Source organism: Ammodytes marinus (assembly GCF_949987685.1).
Source record: "Ammodytes marinus genome assembly, chromosome: 18".
Lineage (NCBI taxonomy): Eukaryota > Metazoa > Chordata > Actinopteri > Uranoscopiformes > Ammodytidae > Ammodytes > Ammodytes marinus.
The window spans coordinates 21233548-21256726 of record NC_137222.1 but is presented as its reverse complement, the minus strand read 5'-3'; the positions used below and the strand labels follow the sequence as shown (position 1 = coordinate 21256726).

At 40.8% G+C, this 23179-nt stretch overlaps 1 protein-coding gene across 2 annotated transcripts; it reads left to right on the top strand.

Annotated features, from left to right (window-relative positions):
* The first annotated feature begins 5969 nt into the window (after window positions 1-5969).
* Window positions 5970-22910, top strand: c6.2 (complement component 6, duplicate 2). Of its 2 annotated transcripts, none has more exons than XM_080046427.1 (18): window positions 5970-6106; window positions 9125-9299; window positions 9451-9607; window positions 10106-10250; window positions 10642-10783; window positions 10921-11059; window positions 12048-12242; window positions 12444-12687; window positions 15537-15659; window positions 15749-15915; window positions 16051-16276; window positions 16892-17060; window positions 17983-18094; window positions 18627-18759; window positions 19262-19456; window positions 20286-20373; window positions 20778-21022; window positions 21976-22910. In XM_080046427.1, exons 2-18 carry the CDS (start codon window positions 9154-9156, stop codon window positions 22155-22157), a joined length of 2808 nt encoding a protein of 935 aa, XP_079902553.1. In that variant the 5' UTR covers window positions 5970-6106; window positions 9125-9153; the 3' UTR covers window positions 22158-22910. The 2 variants fall into 2 exon arrangements, with proteins under 2 accessions (XP_079902553.1, XP_079902554.1); XM_080046428.1 differs by having other exon boundaries at window positions 6011-6106; window positions 9130-9299.
* Window positions 22911-23179: the final 269 nt, after the last annotated feature.

The window sequence follows — 23179 nt, the reverse complement described above, 5'->3', positions numbered from 1 at the left end:
AAGGTAAATAGATCAGTGGAAACCTTCCTGTACTGTTTGTCACGAATGAACTGTGAGGTAACATGGCCATCGGTGTGCATGTGTTGCAAAATTGGGTCACTGCTGGGATTTGGTGTCCTTACAAGTGGCATTTCAGACAACCATTTAAGTACCTGCTGTAGAGGCTGATATGGCTTGCGTAAAAGATGTTTGATTTGCCAGAGACAGTTTTCAAAAGGGAAAGCTGAGATGTTGTCCAGTGGACCAAACTTTCTGTATTCCTCTGCCAGATGGATTAGCTGATGTACATTGTATACACTCTCATTCCTTCCATACAACTGTCCAAAATAAACAATAAAAGAAACCATCAGCTTGTCTGCAAAGGCCAACATCTTATCAGAAATACCAGGAGACAGCAACAGGTACATGCCAACAGTAAAATGTTATTTCCATGAGACCATTCAGTCAGAAAGTGTCAGATCATGAGTACTAAGTAAAGCATAACATATTGATAAGAAGTTTACCTTGATCTTCTTTTCCTCCGCATGTCTCCTTCCTCCTCAGACTCCAGAGCAGAGGTGGCACACATTGTAGTTGTCGAGTTATTTTCTCGCCGCTTAGCTTCATCATAGGTACCTGGGAGAGAGAGAGAGAGAGACAAGTGGGATTAATAACACCAGTTAAATAAAACAACATTTTAGAATTGATGCATTTGTTAGTAAAATGTTTTGTATGAAACCTGAGATTAAGGCTACAAAACAGGTATTTAATACTGCCTCAAAAGACTCATGTGGTATAACATCATAATTTAGGATGCCAACAGAAAACAACATGAAATCTTCATAGATCTCAATAGCAAGAGAATCTTTCAAAACAATAGGACCTTAGTACAACATGAATGATCTCAGCTCAGTTGCTTTCCAACGATCGATCTCAGACAGTCCCCTTGGTTTACGGTTAAATTCACACGGCGTGAACACATTTAGCGTTAGCAACTTCCTTGAAATTGTAGCAACAGTTTGAGAGGAAAGCCTTGTTGCCTTATTTTTGCCCTTTAACCACATATTCAGTAGCTTCCTTGTTACCCCAAGACAACAGAGATGCATGTAATCAATTGGGAACATTGACACCATTTTAACTCCCCCAGCTAAAGGGCCATTTCAGCGAAACTTGAGTCTGTCCTGGGTCTCACTTTAGTTTCAGGATAGGTCATTTTGTTCTTCCACACACCCTCCTGAAAACACTAGTCACACCCTGAATATCCGTTAAAGGCCTTTTTTTGCTTGCTGAAAGCTCTAGCCGGAGTATCACAGATAATCGAAGAAACCAAAACCTTAAATTGCTTGCCATTATGAGTTATGCCATTAGCCAGTACATTTTGAAGGTCTTAGATGAATCGATGCAGGTACTCAACAACAATCTTTGGCTTGCTTAACCCACAAAGGATATCAATTGGAAAGGGGGTCTTTATGTAGTCACATGTGAGACAAGCAAGTATGGTGCAAAACTGTAGTTTTGAACTCCTGAATAGAGGTAAACCATCAATGTTGAACTGTAAAGTGAGGGTAGTCAGAGTTCCTGCTAATTTCAAACAGGCCAACCGTGACAAAACTCCTTTAACTTACCCAAAATGATAGTAGTGTCGTAGTGTCAGCCCCAATGTCACTCTCTAAATTAAAATCCGGTGTTCTTGGCAACAAGTCAGATGTACAGTAATGTATATTATCATTAAGAATTCCTTCATAAATCTTTGTGATAGTGTCCAGAGCATCATTGACATCTTGTGTTCAGTTTCCATGGACATAGGGACTCGGCTTCAAACCCTTTAGGGGTTTTCCGTGTGAGCAGGAGAAGTGGATGTCTCTCCAGAAGGCCCCGCTTGTGGAGCTACAGTAATACAGTACAGTCATACATACATACGAATTGAATACATTACTACAAGTATGTAGAAAACCATGTATTTAGATTCTTAGTGGGAATGGCAATTTTTTTTTTAATCTGCGCGTATTTTTCAATGTTACTGACAAAGACTACAAGATATCATAACCATTACATATGGACATGGAACAACCTTATAATTGAATATGTTTTAATTAAAATGTTCCTTTTCTTGCTCTGTTTACATCACAATACTCTCTTAGTGTGCTGTATTTTTTCAGTCTTAATTTGATGGTGCTCAATAGTCCACATCATGGAATAATCAAGACTATGGTGAGAAAACTTCCTAACTTATTTACTTTTAATGTTTATTATTTACTTAAAAGAAAAAAGCATGGCATACTTAGGAATACTACAGGATTAACAGCAATAAAGCAATGTGCACATACATTTGAATAACTGTGATTTGTGTGTGATATTTACTTCATCACAAATATTGTAAATGAAAAAACTTACTTGCAAACGAGTGGCGTCCTACACCTGGTTAAGGCTACAATTCTTTTTCTGTTTCTCTCTCCATTTAGATGTAATTTTGCTCTTCCTTTCCTCCAATTTCACTTTGTAATGCTGCTTTGAGCCACAGTGTCCACAGGCCTGCTAGACACCCCAATGTCCTCTCTGCATATAACACATTTTTTTTGAGTTGGCATCTGGAGAATGCAAAATAAATTATGATTAGAGCACTGCATAATGTATTAGGGGCTACACAATTATCTAACTCATAGTAATTTGATCGGAGGTAAAGTCTTTAACCTTAGAAATCTTATTTGAACAGTGAGCCAACGTGTTGGCTTTCAAAGAAAGCTGTAAAGTATAAGACAACTCATGACAGTTCTCCACTTTCTTATTATCATGTCAACACATACAAACTGTATTCATGGTATTCTACTGGAGGAAGATATACAATCAAATCAAAAGCATGAATGCAGAGTTACATGTCTCATCTGAATGCAGGTGCCAGATGTTGGACAAATAGATTTGAGCTATAGCCTGTTGCTATAGGAAAGGTTTTATCCCGTGCTAAAGCTTGACAGTTTTTAGAGAACACATTGCATACACCTACAGGTTTTGAATAGGATTATATATATATTGATCATTTTAATAAAATATATATTACACAGGGACAGTCACACTTAAATTGTCTGTCAAGTAATAGCCTTCATCTGTCAAAGGGAAGTTCATTCTACATAATTTATGTCAGGCTTTGCACCAGTAGTCGGCGCAATCTAATCTAAAATGTATTTGAAGGGTGTAAATACCTGATGTTAAACAGCTAAATTCAAGTAGTGTTAATACATATAAGCTAAATCTGAAAGCTGAAATCGGTGATTTACTAAAGGAGCCTCCTTCTTGTCAATAAGAGTTTTGTTTTCTTCCCCGTGCTAACTAGCTTACCTTACCAAACTTTTGGCTGAACTAATTCTAATAATGCATTATTCCCCGGTAAACGACATACAACCAAACGTCCATGTTACCATACTAGACGGAGAAACAACACACAGACAAACTGCATAACATATTATATCGTCCTCAATTTGTTTTAATCACTATTAAGGGATGAGCTTTTTACCTTAAATTAGCTTATCGGCTTACCTTGTAGCTTATGAAAAAGCCGACGATGTTTAATGATGTCATCAAGTACAATTACGCTAACCCCCCACAGTTATTTTTTATTGTATAATATTCAATACGAACAATTATGTCGCAGCGTGATTTAGCAATTTTGAGAAGTGTTGACAGCTTGGTGTAGAAACAATATTTATAACAGAACACACGTACAAGAAAAGTTAATGAGGGTCAGATAGTGAATTTAAGTCTAATAAAGAAAAGCGGGCTTCACTGATTCGCTAGCCCTCCACCAATCAAATTGCTCCAAATGAAAGACAGTCGGCCGCCGATTGAACATGTCGGCCGACGTCACGGCACACACCAAACAGATTCGTGTCCCGACCCCCTACCGACACTACGACGGCGATTATCTTTAGGCCAGGACACACCGGCCAGATAATCGCCGTCTTGTTTCGGTGGCCGACTGTCTTTCATTTGGAGCAATTTGATTGGTGGAGGGCTAGCGAATCAGTGAAGCCCGGAAGTGAGGCGGGTAGCACAAACAGCTAACAACAGCTAGCCATCGTTTTAATGTGTTTGTTCGTTTCGTTTTGAGAGTACTCACATGCATCAACCCTTGTTGACTGCTCGACACCATGCTCGACACTCTCTGCTAAAAATTGTGCTCTTATGGTCCATAAATATAAATAAGTATTTCTATCTACTTATGCTCTAGAGAGCTGTCCCATCATTTCCGGCTTTCGTATTTTTTCGGGCCACAATACAGATTAGCGCCGCCTGCTGTTGTGGAGACATTACGTCCCGCGCAAGCGCAGAGCGTACGGAAAATAAGCAGTCGTCTCGGTGTGTTTTTTGGCCGCGACGGGAAGACTGGAGCTTCCTGAAACGGCGACTCCATTTTTTGGGTAGTCGGAACGAGTCGGACTGGTGTGTCCTGGCCTTTAGTTACAGCCAGTTTAAAAGACTGATGCAGGTGTTGATCTGAGAGTCTTGATCTCGTCTTATTTTTTTATCAGCTTCATGCGTGAAAAAGTTTGCTCACAGATATATGTGCTCCCAAAACTGTGGACTGCATGCTTTCTTATGTTAGGAAAGGTCTTGTATGGGAGGGAAGCATAGTAGCCTACTCTACGTATGAGACAGTTGGGGCTGAATGTGTCTTTCAGCACATCGCAGGTCTGCAACTCAGCCAAATTGAAGAGAAGGCAGGGTGTCATTAATGTCGGCAGCAAAAGGGTTCTGAAATATGCAATTGTCCTTAACGTGGGCATGAAGCTCACGGAACTGCACACTGAACTCAGCTCTCAGCGATTCCAGTGCGTCCTTGCACTTCTTGGTTGGAAACTTGACCGTTGGTTTCTCAGAGACCTCGTTCCTCCATTTCTCTTTTTATGCGCCCCACTAGCCCCGCGACGCACCAACCATACTCGGAGCTCGATCCGTTGTGCCGCTAGCCAGCTTAGACCAGTCTAAATCCAATTCTTCTATCGTTTTTTTTTTACAAAAAATATCCTCTCCTGGGGTGCCCCGGTGGCGTGGTGGATAGCGCACGTGCCATGTTGGCTCCGGCCTTCGTTGCAGTGGTCGATGGTTCGGGTCCGACCCGTGGACCTTTACTACAGGTCATCCCCCCTCTCTCTCTGTCTCCCCATTTCAACTCTGTACTATCTAATAAAGCTTGAAAATGCCAAAAAATAATCTTAAAAAAATAAAAATAAATCCTCTCCTGTCGTAGTATCCGTGAGACTCTGCAGAGCTGCCAGCTCCTCGGACACTTCAAAAATGTAATTTACTCCCCGAATAAAAATCAGCAGTTATGCCGTGTCCTGCTGTAAGGACAATTTTAATTTTATACTCTTGTGCTTTTTACACTTATACACTTTTGTATGTTTATTAACTTCACATTCATTCACCATTTTGTAAGTGCACATAACAACACTACTTTCTGATAATTGATAATTTAGCTACTTATTTAGGCCTAGCTAACCTCCTGTCCCTTAAGAAACCAAACAGACAGTGCAAGATCAGCCAATCAGAAATGATAGTCCCTCCCTTGTATGCAAATTTTTTTAAGGTTTCAGTTACAGCGTTGCAGTTTTACAAATTTGGCAGAATTCACGTATGCCTATTTCTTTTACAACATGGACCAAATGTGATTGTCCATAGTCCCAGATTGTGCAAGTTTTTGGCTAACTGAAGAAAGTGGGGGAAGGAAAAGCAGTGTTCTCACCCCTCACACTATCTCTTAACTGTCAAGTCTCAAAGACAGAACATCTGGTTCATATCTGTACAGCCGGGAAACTCCAGAGCGCTAAACTTCCAGTAACATCCAGGGACACAAGGGTAGAATATCTTTAAGTATTTATTTATTCTGAGACAATTTGGACAATGATTGGGCAATTTAAGTAAAAAAAAAAAAAGAACAGCTGGATTCCTGTTAAATCAACGGGGGAGGTTTTATAACGCTACTGGCAACTCAGCCACAAACCTCAAGTCAAATTCAGCTCTGTCTGCAGTGCAGAGTGCACTTTGTGAGAAAACTCTGAACCGCAGTCAAACACAGGAGCTACTCACTGATTGGCTTTAATATCTGCTGAAGAGGACGTCCTCAGTCTATGTGGTGAGTCAGATTGACTTCTTTTAATCTTTTTGACTAAACTTAAGTAAAATATGTTGTTTGTTTATGTTATGTTTTTTTTTTTTAATTAAATTAACTTAGAATGTATTATCCCTACAAACTGCAGCATCACCCTGTGTTTGTTGCTTTGTATGATTATATTTATCTGCCATTTTTGTTTGTCTTTTCCCTATTGAGCGCCCATTTTCATGCTAAAAACACTTATTTCACTAAAACTCAGCTTGCCTTGTCTAGAGGGCCTTTTCGGTGCATCAGAAATGTGCTGCAACATTTTGAACTGCAGTAGATTTGAGTTTAGGTTTGGGTTTATATATGTCTTCACAGTTCAATCGTCATCTTCACATGCAACAGAAAGTCTGTTAGGATGTTCCTCAATGAAAACCTGTGGGAGCATCAAGTCATCCTTTGATTTTGAGTATCTAATTTTCAGTTTGATTTTATCCTGTTATGTAATACTGATATTGTATCGTATTTATTAAAGTAAACTAAGTAATCAATATGATACAATTCCTGAAAAAGTATAAAAATCCAATTAAAGCTGGGTTGGGTAGCTTTTTCACTGTAATATTTGGCAAAAATGTCAGATTAGCCATTCAGCTATATGCAGTGGTCTGAGAATATCTACTCATCACTTTGCTCTCCCCTGCCTCTGTGTGCCGGCCATATTGTATAATAACTCTGTGTGCCGGCCCCAAAAATTGCCACCGCTCATGTACACTTTGACCAATCAGAGCGAGGCTCCGACTCTCCGTTCTTATTGGCTGTTGGGACTGTCCATTCACTTTGGCACCGACGTTGTTGGTGTAGAGCGTGTCAGGGAGGGACCAGAGAGAACACAAGTGGAGCGGTTGAGGTATTTGGATTCGAATCTCTATCCCAACTGCTATTTTCTCCCAAATCATATAGGGGAGAGTGGCCTAAGTTGTGCAACTTTTCACTCAAAGTGACTTTAAAGTAAGGCCTTGACAGTAAAGTCTCCAACTCAAATATGTACATATATTTCAGGGTGTTGTGCATCCCTGGCAATAAAAACTTTGGATCTGGAATAAACTGTTGAAGAAATATAGCTTTCGGAAAAAAAGTTGTCTTGTTGCACAACTTGCCCCCGGTGTGGTGTAAGTTGTGCGGTTGGAGAGAATACCATGGGGTAAATTGTGCCATTGCTATATATCTCATAAACTGTAATGCAAGACAAATCCATTAGACAATCACTTATTTAAGGTGTATTTAAAGTAAATAAAGTAAATAGTTGACAAAGATTGAAGGACAATTTTCTTAAACAAGGCCTAGCAGATCTAATGGTTTTCCCTGCAAAGCTCACAATGACAAAGTCACCATCATCATCTTTCTGGCCATCTGAACTCTCATCAGTGGTGTCGTTAAGTGGAATTGAGATGTCACTCTCTTCTGAGCTACTGTAGACAATCACTTTCTTTTGGTGACCAGCGTATACAGCCATGCCACTGGCACAACTCTCAGAAATGTACTTTGCACTAGTTGCTCCGTGCTTATGGAACCAACTGCCACCTGACAAATGTGATTCCCCCTCCATTTCTGCCTTTAAATCAAGGCTCAAAACCCATATGTACACCCTGGTGTTTCCTCCCCATTAACTATCTTACCTCTGCACTACTATCTGTGTTTATGTGGATGTATGGGCTTTACGTCTTTTATTTTGGTTATTTACCTTCATTGTTTACCTACTGAATGCACTATGTACAGCACTTTGGACAGTGCAAACTGTCATAAATGAGCTTTTATAAATACATTTTACTTACTTACTTATAACTCACCTAGGCCCTTTGGCACAAATCACCCCAATCCTAGAAATTTGGATAATAAGCATGATGCAGCAATTTAGGGCTGACATCGTGCTAACTGTATAGACTCAAAATGTAGCATACCAAAGCACTAAAACATGTGTCAAATGTTTTCAAACTTGTCTATAATTGTTCAGACACAATAATCAAAAAACCTTGATCATGGAAATTTTACTTTGAAAGGCAAAACACAGTTTTTTGAGCTTAAATGTTCTTATATCTTATTCCTTGTGTCTCCCTTCTTTACAGGATGAGTCAAATGGATGGCTCTTCTTAAATATGTGGTCACATTTCCAATTTCTTCCACGGTTTTCTAGAAACAAGGGGTGGCACAACTTCCAAAATGCACAACTTAGGCCACTCTCCCCTACCCCAGCTTTAAATAAATGTAATAACTTACCAATTTCAACACTGTCTGAATGAATGAATGAATGAATTTTTATTATTGTGTCATGTCCAAACAAGGACCCATCCCCTTCGGGATTATAAAACACCAACAACTGTATCAAATTCAAATGATAACATTCACTTCCTGTAAATGGTGATCACATTTCACTGTAGGACAACAAGGAAACAGACGCAAACAAAAGAAAAGAAAAGAAAAGCAAACATAAAGATCTCATTTATAAGTGTTTTTTGTTCTCTTGGCCCAGGCCTTCTCCAGATAGCCAGCAAGGGCAAATACCTTAAAGTCAAAGAGCCACTTTAGCCTGTCTGCATCATTCATCCACATGAAATCAACATCACCACACTGATCGAACAATCTCTGACGCAACCCATGGTACAGAGGGCAATAAAACAGAAAATGAAACTCGTTCTCCACATCAATGGTACAATAATCGCAGAGTCTTTCCTCCTCTGGGACCCCGCGGTAACGTCCTGTCTCCAGGTGCAGGGGCAAGATTCCAGAGCGTAGCTGGGCGCACAGTGATCTTTGCTTTTTAGATAAAGGAGCACACACATTTTTCTCCTTCCTGTAATAGTTCTTAATCGTAGCATAAGTCCTCAATTTTGGTTTAAATAAAATGTCCTGTGCCCATTTATCTTGATACGTGTTGGAAAGAGTTTCCTTAGCGGACACTATATTCACTATATTTACACTTTGGAAAAGGTGTATTGATTTTAATTGAATACAAGAGGAAGTCGTTGATTCCGGCCTGATTGTGAAATGATTCTCCAGAGAAGTTGAAACCAGTTAGAAGATCCCTGATGGCTCCTTCCAGCCGGTTGGTCCTGCTGCTTCAGCTCTTCAGTTGGCTCTCAGCTGGACTGGCCTGTTTCTGTGACCGGGCCGCATGGGGATCCTGGTCTGCCTGCTCCAAGACATGCAACTACGGTACACAGCACAGACACAGGTGATAACAGGTGGTGGTTGAGAATTAAAAGTATGGCATTTTTTCTTATGAATTCTGCCATTTAAAACTGCTGTGAAAATTGAGCCAGAGCCAAATGCAGATTATGTCGCAGTGATTATGCAAGAAGTGACTTTCATATTTTTTATTATAGGTATTTCCAGCGTGATGATTATTACTATAGGAGCAGTTGCCAGCAGCTGTGTAGGACAGCTGACAGTAGAGCTTGTAATGAGCAGGCCTGTCCAATCAACTGCCTGCTCACAGACTTCGGGCCTTGGTCCGAATGCTCGCCCTGCGCCAAGAAACAGGCAAGAAACAAAACTAAATTACTTGATGAAAAATATAGCTGTGTCTTTGCTACAGACTCATTCTCACTATTGATTGATTGATTGGGCTAAGGTTAAAAAAAAACTATCTAGCCTGATTGAGTCCAAAAGTGTATCCAGCAGTGAGGAGTGTAGTACCTGAATGCGGTTTTTCCTAGTTCAGTATGCATGGTATGTCCAGGGTGATTTCTTTTTGTGAACCAGTGAGGAAATAAAAAATGGTTGGATAAATAAATTGGTAGCTTATTAAGAATAGCTTATAGCTTTTCAGGGCTGGAATCTTATGTGATGTGAAATATTAATGTATATTATACAACAATGCACACCTCTGTTCCTCCAGTTGTATGTATTCATCTGTCTTTTCTAACAACCAATATTTTAATAGCAACACTTTTCAATTGGCGATCACTAAGTTTAAGTGCAAAGTATTATAAATGAGATGAATCCAATTTCGTCTCGCTCACATGTTGCTGCCCACAGTTACGGACGAGGTCTGTCCAGAGGCCTTCCCAGTTTGGTGGGTCGGCCTGCAGCCCGGAGCTGACAGAGGAGAGGCCATGTTACCCCGCCACAGAGTGCAAGTTAGCACCCATCGAATGCAAAGACAACTTCAAGTGTGATAGTGGTGAGTAGTGTGTGCAATTCTCTAAAACTGGTGTAGTTTTATTTCATCATAATCATACATTTTCTAGCTGATTGAAAATATCAAATCAAATCCTTTCAGCTCCTGGCTCACATATAATGCTCAGGTTATGGTTAAAATGTTTTATTTGTGTGTCCACTTGGACCTTTTTTCTTGTGGTAGTGTCCACAACATCCTTTATATTTCTCACAGTGCCTTTGCTGAATCTCCTCTTTTCAGCCTCTGACTGGAACGCTCCATGTTCATTAAGCACCACCTTCCAAAAAGACGAGTCTGCTCAGATTGGCCCTGAATCTAACTGCCGGTTTCAAACACACACACACATATTAAGACAAATATACCAACATTTAATTGTCGAAAAAATATGTTGCAGGACGTTGCATCAACTCTACACTACAATGCAACAGACAGAACGACTGTGGAGACAACTCTGACGAGAGGGACTGTGTCAACTTCAACATTGTGTGTCCAGCAGAGAAGAGGGTGGCCCCCGGGGCTGACCTGGTGGGAAATGGGTAGGCTAAAGGTCACGGCAGAGTTTACAACTTTGCTTTTCCTCCCTTCATAAATTACAATCCTTTCTGCCAAGCCCTCCCTATGTTCTTCATCTATAAAACACAACGTTTGACTTTGTGTGTGTCTGTGTGTGAAGGTTTGATGCTCTAGCAGAGGAGCCGAGGGGACAGGTACTGGACAACATGTTTATGGGAGGAACTTGCACCATCAGGAGGCCTCCAAGCACGCTGCTCTACCACAGAGTACCTCACAACTTTGAGAGCTTGGACATTAAGGTAGTATACATTTTTGTAGTAATTTGTCAAGCTGAACAACCTAATGTTAAATCAGTTGTGCTCTTTTTTCACAACTCCCTGCCCTGTTAGCACACTTGAGAATGCTCCTCACTTAAAGATGGCAGCCAGCTGTGACAGTTGGGAAGGTTATCCAAACATGACCATTGGTCCTATGACAAGCACATCAGACCCCGATTGAGCTGCAATGAGGAACTACTCCAGCTGTTGTGGCTGACTGGTTGAGCTTCTTCTTCTCCAATTTGTATTCGAAACACACTTGGGTCTCGCAGTAACGTCAAATGCTTTGTATTTTCGCAGAAAACTCCGACCCGATTCCTTTTCATATAAATAAGTATTCTAAATTTTTCAAGGCCACGTATTAAGTATGGGAAAGTCCGATTTTTTAAGTTGCAATGCTACCCTTTCACCCATATGCAATATATAATGTAAATTATTTTGTAAATGTTACATAGTATACTATGTTAATTTGTGTTGCGAGCATTAGCAGATATTTTCTTCTCCTTTCTTCTCTTGAAAAATCGTATAATAAGTAAGGTACTTCGATAAAGTGAAAAGTGACTGACAGCACTGGAAATAAAATCTCTTCAATTGACATATGTCTTACTTCATCATGAGGAACCTTAATAACCCCAACTCCCAAATAGAAATGATCAGACATGAACATGTGTTGGTTTGAATGGGTTAAGTTAAAAAAGAATTACAATACATTTTTTGTTTGCTGAAAAAATTCAATCCTGGTGAAAACTTGTGCTTAAAATATTGCACAGCATTGCTGTCTGGTGTAATATTGCTTTGAAAGTGTCCCTATCGTGGTCAGAAATGTACACATTCTACCTGCAGAGGTCTCAATCAATTAAGTTCATCAGTGGTTTGCAGAGAGTCTCTTTTAAGCACATTTATTTTTTGTTCTTACTATTCTTGTTCTTGTAGACCTAGTAATCTAACAGATGTGGTTGTGGTCTTAAAGGCTGCCGTGATTGAGGACTTCAGCATCGAACCCCAGGAGGTGCACAGCGAGCCCATCAATATGAAGACATCTAGTTCGTCTGAAAGTCAGAGCGACAATCGAGACAGGTTTTCCTTCCTCTTCTTTGTATTCCGTTCGAGGGCTGCATCGCAATCCAGCTCTAAGAAACATGCTTTTCAAGCTTCAAAGAAAATGGTGAGTTACTCAAACAACACACACACATTTGTAGCGATATGTCCTTCCTAACTCTAACGGTTTTAAACAAGGTCCCAACAACAACATTAACACAAGACCATGCAAACACACACACACCTGCATGTCTTTGTTAATATGCACACACATGGCCAGTTTCAGATATGGCCATAATCTTTGCCTTCCTTGTCTTCGCTCATGTAGGACTCCAAGTTTTTCCGGGTGAACCAGGTTCTGCCTGTGTCCAAGTTCAAGGTGAGGGACCCGGGGGACTTGGTCCTGTCGCAGCCCTTTCTCCAGTTCCTCCACGCTCTTCCTCTGCAGTACAACTATGCCCTGTACAGAGACATCTTCCAGCGCTTTGGGACACACTACTACAGCTCAGGGACACTGGGCGGCAACTATGACCTGATGTACCAGTACAGCCGAGAGGAGCTGAAGACTTCAGGTACAACAGCAGCACACAACATGGATGAGGATCAATATCATAGAGAGACGGAGCGCTCGTGGTGAACTGTTAAGAGCGCCCACCCTCGCATGTCCTTCTTGCAGCAGACACGGGACTTCGAATCCGGTCAGGGTTGTTCTCTACATGTTGTTCCCCTCATAAATAAAATAAAAGCAAAAATGCCCCCAAAAATATATAAATAAATCATAGATACACAATGGGCTGCTGCAGTGTTCACACAAAAGTCTGGACACAAACTAATAACTGGAAAGGGTTTCGATATTTGAAAGAAGCTGAGTTGTTTGGGCTGCCGGTTAACCATAGCCTTAACCTGGCTACATCTCATTACCTTCCTTACCTCTCTCCAATAATTGTACTTTGTGTCTTAAAGCAGCTCCGAGTAACATTTAGATATCTTTTAAACAGCCTCATGTTTCCTCTCATAATCATAAATGACCTTTAACAGCAAACGAGACCATCAGTGCAAAGAAAGACGTTTTTATATAGTTTTTATTACTGCATTTGGTCTGGTCGCACACCCAGTCCGATTTTCGGTTCACGCGTGCATGCTCTATGGTCACATATCCGTATTGGTCGCAGATTTCAGTGTGGTGCAACAACGCAATTTGAGAAGCTTATCCCTCCAGGTGAGGGAAGGGGAGCGGGAGCCTTGTTTGAGACAGTTGTTTGTCGTCATAATGACTGATAATGGGGCTGAGCCATCAAAGAAAAAAAAGAAAATGCAATGAAGAAAAGCTAAAAGGAAGAGATAGGCGGGCGGGAGGGCGTTGCCAAGCAACGTATACACAATTTCACGGGAGCGAACTAGACTCCTAAATGAATAAGCGGTAGCCTACTAAAACAAAGTTTACTTTGCCTCACCAGCATCATCAGATGACCATTATTCATCTGAAATAGTCATTATTTACAACAACATAAACACATTACCTCATCGTGATCCATACTAACTGCCGTCTCTCATTCATTCGCTTTCTGTGAGGACACGTAGCCTAATCTTTCAGCAGAGAGGTGACACTGCATCAACTCATTGCAATCATGTGTGTGTAACACTGACTGGTATTAGTTGATGCTGTGTCACAGAGCCAAAAAGAGTCCGGTGCCCTCACACTTTCAACACACGGACATGCACTGTGCACTGTGGCGGCAGTGGCGAAGTGGGTAGGGAGTTCGCCTCTGGTGTGCAGGGTCGGAGGTTCGATCCCCCGTCTCCCCGCCACATGTCAAAGTGTCCCTGGGCAAGACACTGAACCCCGAATTGCTCCCGATAGTTAGCTTAGCACCCTAGTGCTAAGCCTACCCTGCGTGGTAGCTGCTGCTATCGGTGTATGAATGTGTGTGTGACTGGGTGAATGTGTACAAAAAAAAACCAATGTAAAGCGCTTTGGGTCTGTGATAAACGGAGATATAGCGCTATACAAGTCCATTTACCACTATATTGCTTCCTGATCATTTGAATCTTGCACGCCAGTGGCGTAACTTTGATGTTCATATTGATGGGGACACATTTTGGCGAAACGTCACAAAATTTGGCGAAACACCCTCGCCCCAGACCCAGCATCCAACCGCTCACTAGTTTATTAACCAAACCAGTTTTATCATGTATCTATGTACAGTTTAGTCAAGAGTTGAGCGGCTATCAATCGTTTTGCACAAAAAAACTTATTATATTCATACATCCTTGGCTGCTTATGTTTCACAGTAGGGCTGTCCCCGACTCGGAATTTCAGTTTACGAGTGAACCGGGGAGTTGGAGCGCAGCTGAAGCGCGAGCGTGCCCGAGCCTCGGCGAGCCGGTGAGAGAGAAACAACACAGAGCCGGTGACGGCTGCAGAGAATGGTGATTCGCGCGAGTAAAAAAGACAAGATGCTCGCAGCCTACGGGGGGCTTAATTGTTTCCAAGGTGACCTATCTTTACTACAGCACATAGCAGAGCAGAATCAATAGGCATATGTGGTGCGCAATCTGCACAGCGCAAACGTACATCTGCTTTGGTTTTTTCTTTTGCCATTTTCTCTTTAGTTGACCACTCTTCTTCTATGGCGTTTGAAGTGACGTGACACATTACCGTCACCTATTGCCCTGGCATGATAACGTCAGTGTTTTATTCTCTTTTAGTATAATGTAGCCTGTCGGCATCGGATAACCTGCAGGACAAATAAAAAGCAATGACTTCGCTTTGCATGGCCGGTGGTCCAGACAGACATGTCCTGTCAGATCTTATTTTCCAACGACGCTTGATTAGACTAGGCCTACATACAGTATGTCATTGTCAGTGTTACAATGAGATGTTTGATTACTAACTTTACTTACCGTTGTTTGGTGAAAATAGTTCCGAATGTCTTCTCCTTTCCTTTTCTTCCCCGACATTCTTCCTTCAGCCGCATTCACAGCGCAGCAGCTGAGCTGATTGATTCCGTCACGAAATTACAGCAGTAGCTGTTTTACCGCTCTCAAATTAAGCAACCAATCGCCGCTAACCAAAACACAACCCACGACAACCAACAGGAGGCAAAGGCAATCACAAAATACATAAGGCGGGACTATATAGAGGCAACGCATTAACCCTTTCTCGTCGTTGTCATCTCGTTCTCATATTGGTGTGGACAATTTCAGCACATTTAAATATTGGTATGGACACGTCCACACCGTCCATACGCAATTTTACGCCCATGTTGCACGCCCAGCACGAGCTATAAAACAGCTTCACGACAGCTCGCGTCGTAAAAATACTACCGCTTTTGTCCAAAGGGGACGCCAACGTGCCATGTTACTCGTAGTGGCTTTAATATAAAGTTATTGACATGGTTATCTTCCACCCCTCCTACAGGTCAAACAGATGAGCAGACGAGCGGCTGCCTGAAGCGAGACAGCACATTTTCCGTCATCCTCTACACCCAAGTCAGCCGTGTAACCCGATGCACCAACAACAAGATGACTGAGAAATATGAAGGTATATCACCAACACCAACTCTACTGTTAATGGGGGACCATTTTTTATTATCACCACGTTCTTTCCTTAAAAACATATTTCTGGTCCAGGCTCGTACATCAAGTCAGCAGAGAAGTCTTTCTCCATGGTGAAAGGAGGTCGGGTCAGAGAGGCAGCAGCTCTGGCCTGGGAGAGGCAGGGCCCGTCTCCGGACAAAAACACCTACAGGGACTGGGCCTTGTCCGTCCTCGAAAACCCTGTCGTGGTCGAATACAAGGTGAAATCATGCAGAGAATGTTAAACACAACGTAAGAATAATTCCAATTTTCCAATACAATTTTACAAAATGCTGATATTGCACCCTGTCTGTGTGTGTGTGTGTGTGTGTGTGTGTGTGTGTGTTTTTGTCCAGCTGCTTCTGATCATAGATCTGGTTAAGGGTATCCCGTGTGCTGTCACAAAGAGGAGACACCTGAGGAAGGCTCTGCTGCAGTACCTGGAGGAGTTTGACACCTGCAAGTGCGCTCCCTGCCCCAATAATGGCAGGCCAGTTCTCTCCGGCACCGAGTGCAACTGTGTTTGTCAGACCGGCACATACGGCGAAAACTGTGAGATACGAGCCCCCGACTTCACTTCAGGTATACAGCCGGACTGCCGTAGAACACAGTAAGCTTGGTGTTAATGTGAAGACAGAAGGAATACGGTTGTAGTGAGATGAGCTTAGCCAGCCTCCCGGATAATTAAACCTTACTGAAATGTATTTGTTAATGTTTATTTTTCAAACTTTGTTTCTTTCCTGACTTTGGGACGAGATACCCATGAGCCTCAGCCCCCATTGCTATGGAGAACAAGTTGCAGGAATTAGCATTGTAGCAAATTTGAAACACTTTGTTCTCGTTTTCAGTTGGGAGCAGAAGACAACTCCATTGTTTTTTTTCCCCCAAGTCTGTCTGATTAATACTGCAGCCTGTCTAAAGTTCAGAAATCAGAGTAAGCGTCGTTGGGGCAATATTTACTCACAGAGCGGTGCTTTGAGCTAAATGCTAACATCTGCTACTGACGTGCTGGTGTTCAGAAGGTAAAATGGTTAACCATGTTCAGCATCTTAGCATTTGCTAACATTCAACAACTAAGGCTGTTGGGAATATTATTATTCTGCAGGTATTTTTCATCATATCAAAGTAATGGAAAAAGGTGCAGTTTACATATGTAGTTCACACTGGACATGTGCTTTTGGTGTGTCCTGCCCACAGAGGCGGTGGATGGTTACTGGAGCTGCTGGGGCCCGTGGAGCCACTGTGGATCCACCATGAAGAGACATCGCAGGAGGCGCTGTGATAACCCCGCCCCTCTGAGAGGAGGACAACCCTGCAAGGGGCCTGACAGAGAGGAGGATGTGTGTCACATATCCCTCTTTTTAAAGTAAGACCAACTGTTTGAGAATTTTACATAGTTTTCATTCCTTTACACCAATTTGAAAGCCATACATCCCAATCGAAGGAAAAAATGTAATCATCGACTTTGATATTATTATTTTTGTCAACAGGTTCCACCAAATTGTATGAGGTTAGATGGAAGCTAATTATTTTATATTGCAGTAAAACAAAAATTATGAATTGATCCCACTAAAAAAGATAACTCCTGATCAACACAAGATATTTAAGGCTACATATTTTATATGTATCCTTTCAACATGTATTTTCTGTTTAACGTAATACATTTTAATATTTGGTTGTCAACCAATTACATGTTTGCTTATCAGTTATTAGATTAAACTTACTGTTGGAAGCTAGCACAACAGAAATACAGCAGGGGATAGAGATCTCTTTTTAGGGTTCAACTGTATCCCATAAATTATCCAATGACAATTATGTCGACCACATTGCTAAATAAAAAGATCACGCTATCCTCACAAAACAGACACTGAGAACACATGACATAACCCCAATGTAACCAACACATTAACATGCCGTCACTAAACCACAGTTTAACTCAAACATTACATTGTCCCATAATGCTTTGCACTCACTGGTGCATCTAAGAAACAAGTGACTACTAATTCACTTCACTTAAATGTAAAGTGCTTCAAAAAACGTCAACACATTTTGTATGTCCAACTAGAGACACTATTACATGGACTCTATTGGAAAAAAATATTTTACCTTAACAAATGTATTCATTTTAAGATGAAATTAAAAAAGTATTTCAAGTGCACAAACCACCTTGTTCATTTTTCACTAAACAATGCATGGAATGCAACCACTGCTGCAAAAAGTGAATTTTGAAAATGTGTCCCTATTCCTATAAATTCTATTTACTAAATCATATGTTTCCGTTTGTTTAGACAGGAGACCTGTGATAACGATAATGACTTCTATGAAGGCTGGAGAGACGAGCTGCCTCCCGGTGTGCAGGGCTGTCTGAGGCCAAAGAATCCAGACAACAGCTTTCTCAGGGTAAACACTGACCCTCCACAGCTACTGTTGCTTATCGCCCTGGTAAAAGTGTCATCTAACTGACCGGAATATTGAAAAATACGCACTTATTTAGTCTTGTTTTTTTATATATATGAAAGCTCAATACTGCCATGGAAATAAATGGGGTTATTATGGGTAACATGTACAGTATTACCCAATGTATCATCCATAAGAAATAAGCATAAGCAATCAGCATCTAATCATATTAAAAGTGTTCATTATTGTACAGCATTTTCAACAGTTATAACTTCTCCTCTGAGAACATGTTTTATATTATCTCAACCGTTTTATGTTGTTGTTCATTACTTGTATTTACAGCATTAGCACATATAAGAAAGAAATTAAGAAATATGAAGGAAACAAAAGTATTATGAGTTGAACATGATGGATTGTAACAGAGTGGAAAGTGTATTACAGCAGCATCATATAAACAAACAGAACCTGAGAGAGTAGCCTATATACAGTTTTTAGATTGTCCCTAACTTGTTTTGTGTTTATTATCTTTTTACAGAAAGCCAAGCAGTATTATGACTTTGGCGAGGACGAGGAGTTCCAGTGCTACAGTGGATTTGACCTGGACGGTTTCCAGTTCTTCAACTGTCTTCCTGACGGGACGTGGAGTCCACCAAGTGGCAGATGCATCAGTAAGTCTATTATCTCATCTGACAGACCAACGTGGATGCAGGAACTCTGGTCATTTTGCGACCATGTGTCTGACATTGTTTGTTTGTCTCACTCCACAAACACAAACACCTTTAAAGGTGCACATGTCGCTTTGGGTTTGTCAGAGAATTATTGAACATGTTCTACAGTATACTGTCAATACTGGATAAACAAACTTTTCTAACAGGAAAATGAGATCCCTGAAAAGCTGTTAAAAGTTAGAAAGCTTCATTTAAAGTTACAGTTTCACTATTGTGTACTAGCAGTTTTGTTTGTAAACATATTATTGTCTTACATTTGGTTCCAGGTTATGATGATAGAATATTCAATGCTAAGAATTACATGTAGAGACAATGTGTTTTGTAAACTAACTGCAGGCACTGCAAATGTAAAAGACGTACCCCTCCTCTGAAACTGTGTAGTGCACCTTTTAATATATACTGTATCTACGTTAGCTAACATCTGTCTTCCTGTGCTCAATAGGGAAAGTGTGCCTTCCTCCTGATATCCCTGATGGCATGGTGCTGGTTCCTCACAAAGAAGAGTACAGAATGGGTGAAGCAGTGGGTCTGAACTGTGACGAGGAGGGCCTGAGGCCAATGCCAGTGGGCCGCTACCGATGTGGCAACAGTCTCACCTGGGAGCCTCCAATCCCCGCTGACCTACGCTGCACTAACGGTACAGTAGAACAATTACTCAAAATGTCAGCTGTTGGATAATGGACAATGGTTGCAAAGTATTAAAGGGAATTAGCGATACAACAATGTATGAGCCACACACTTTTCCCGTTGTGCATCCGCGGACTCGTCTGGTCATGCCGGCTGGGAAAGCGGTCGCATTCATAATGAATGTCCCCATGCACATTCTACTGTTACGATCCGAGTCTTTAATGTGCACGCGTCATTTTAAAAGTCATAGCTGGTTGAAATGGACCTAACTTTTAACCCTTGCTACTTTCTAACCTCTGCACAGCAGGCCAATCACAGGGTGAAGTGGGTGTTAAAGATGCATTGCCTTTAGATAGTTACAATCCTATTCAGACACAGCCCCGTCTACCAATGTAGTCTGAAAGCACTTGTAATACAAGCAAAAATCTCATCTATGTAAGTTTCCGGGTGCACTATTTTCTTTGTTTTATTCTGCTGTGCTACATTGCTTGTCACTGGTCCCTGGGGCTCAAGAGCAGAAAGCAACCATTGTCACAATTGTAGAATGTGTTTTTCTTCTATCGACCACAAGGGGCAACAATAAGCCTATTCTACACTTGTCAACAATAAAAGGTCAGATTATGCTTTATCGTCAGTGTATTCTCACTTCATATTTTTCTTTTACATGAATGATGATTGGTTTAAAAAGTGCACATCAACATTCATATGCTCATTAACATCTAGTTCTATCAGCGTTTCAATGGAAACACCCAGGACTGTCTTACCAAGCATTGGATGAGACCAACACAAAGGGGGCTAATGTTTTCTCTCTCTTCTTTCTGTTGATCTCCTGAATGTAGAGGAACCGTTTCTTCCTGATGGTCAGTGTAGTCCAGGACAGAAACTACAGAACTCAAAATGTGTCTGTATTGACCGGGAGAGCTGCCGGTAAGTCTTTATGAATTATCCATGTTATTAAATCAATATGCACACACTTTAACAATCTTTTATAAGTTTGATCATTAAATATTTAAATAAAACTGTGAAATACTATTGAATGCTTGTGGAAAATGAAAGTGGCAAACATTATGCTATTAACAAGGAGCTCACTGACCTGTGTGTGTGTGTGTGTGTGTGTGTGTGTGTGTGTGTGTGTGTGTGTGTGTGTGTGTGTGTGTGTGTGTGTGTGTGTGTGTGTGTGTGTGTGTGTGTGTGTGTGTGTGTGTGTGTGTGTGTGTGTGTGTGTGTGTGTGTGTGTGTGTGTGTCTGTGTGTCTGTGTGTGTGTGTGTGTGTCTGTGTGTCTGTGTGTGTGTGTGTGTGTCTGTGTGTCTGTGTGTGTGTTTTTGGGCAGCTCACAGCCGGAGAGCCTCTGTGTCCTAAACGTTGACATCGGTGTGACTGTGCCGATGTCGCTGTGCTCCTTCCAAGCCGGTCGTTGCCATGGGGATCCGCTGTTCTTTGTGAGCGAGGGCGAGTGTGACACCAGTGATTTGACCAAACTGGAATGGGCCAAGTTCAGGGCCAACATGTCCTCCAAGAGCTCTGTCCAGCAGCCCTGCGATCTGGACACCTGTTACGACTGGGAGACCTGCTCTGGTGAGTTTGTGTGTGACATTAAGTCATATTTACATTCAGTTTTCTGTTTGATGGAATTTAGCTTTAAGGAGGTTAAAATATACTAATATGTGTATATTGTTTTAATATGTTTATGTTATATGTTTTTATGCTTATGTTTGCCGTTACTCCGCTGGATTATGAGAACATTTTACTGTACAACTTAACCTCCTGAAAGCTGATTTGGCCCCTTAAAGGTGCTCCGAGGAACTTTCAGTTTGTGTTCATTCTTGCACCCCCTTTGGACAAAAGCGGTAGTGTTTTTACTACGCCAGCTGTAGTTCCTGGGTGAGCGTACCCATGACAAAAGCATTATGAAAAAATAAACTAAAAGCATTATGAAAAACCAAATAAAAATATTTATGGACATCAGAGAAAAATTTGTTTCAGAAATATTTAAAAATTCCTTGTATCACCTTTAACAAAACTTTTCTTACATTTTAAACCAAAGACATCCTGTATCAAGGCTTGATTTGTATCAAGTGAATTTCCTTAAATGTAATAGTTTGGGACAGTTTGGCAAATACGGAGTTTCATTTTCTTGACGAGAACAAGAAGAAGAATCCATATGAAGAAATGACTTACTGCTGATTTTACTAAATATTTTGGGTGCAGCCAGTCAAAGCTGAAATAAGTAAAAGATGGTTACAACATACAGTATGGGTAAAAAATTTTGCTTCCACATGAAAGGCTGAAATACAGTAATATTGTTAAATGTAGTCCTTGTGACCATTTGTGTTACTTCAACTTGAATTTGAACCTTAACATCATCACGTTCTTGTGTTAGTACAATTACCCTTGTTAGTAAAATGCTAAAATTTTGTCTTATCATATATAAATGATAAACCTTAATTAGTTAAATGAATGAAGACACATGAGTTTGAAGACTTCACATATTATATCAACTTCTATCCTCATTGTAAATCTATCCTCAGAATCTAAGCAGTGTGAGTGCAAAGCTGCCCGTGACTGCCCCAGATCTGAAGAGAAGATGTTCTGTGTCAAGCTGACCAGGGCCCAGAGGACCCGCAGCCTGGACCTTTGTTCAATGGCCGCCCTCAAATGTGCCAGCTACGAGTTTGACATTCTCAACGAAGGCGTCTGTGAGTCCAGATGAATCCTTCTAAAATAGCTTTAATGTGCTGTCACACTCCCAGTTAACCGAACAGACAGTGTCTTTTAAAACAATGTTTCACGACTGCCGGGAAAACTACAAAAATAACTACATGACTTCATATTTTAATACGTATGATCTCCACTATAGATCAATGAAACTAAGCTTTTCTGTTTCCACTGCACTGTGCACTCGAACCACTAACTTTGAGACATTATAGAGATTTTGCAAAATGCTTCTGCTTGCACCCCAAATTAAATGTGAAATTTAAAAGGTCAATTCATGAAAGCACTGAACGTTTGTAGATTGACTGTTGATATGTAAAGAGAGAGAGAGAGAGAGAGAGAGAGAGAGAGAGAGAGAGAGATCTGGAAGAATTAAAGGTTGTTTATGAGTTCAGAGGTCACAGACATTATGTTTTTCAGTCAAGATAATACACACTGTTTGGAAATATTTTTTTCGGACACATTTCACAGACTCACGTAGTCATACATACAATTAAACCATAACTTGACCTGATTTGTTCATTGACGTGATCTGACCACTGATGAAATACAGCAGTCTGCTTATATGCACATAGTGGTATATCTACCTTAATATGCCTAATTTTTAATAATTAAAATATAAAATCCTTACAATTTCTTTTTTGTGTATGTGGCTATTATTTCACACTCTGCTCTTTAGTTCCAGTAAACATGTACGCTACAGCATTTTTCTAAGTCGATCCAATCATAATATTTTGGGCAAATGGTCGAACTCACTGTATCTGAGTCAAATCAAACACGTTTTACACCAACAATGATCTATGGTCTGTAGTTCATTAAAACTGTTTCCTGTTCAGTTCCTTGTGCTAGATCACTTTCCTCTGCCCTCCCCTCTCCACAGTAGAAAAAGAAGACATTGTTATCTATAGTATGCAGATCTACATCTATACAATGATTAAATAATAAGATAAAAGCATATTGATCTACAAAATGAATTTAATTGAATAAAAACATTATCTACATTAAGGCAAATTAAAATGA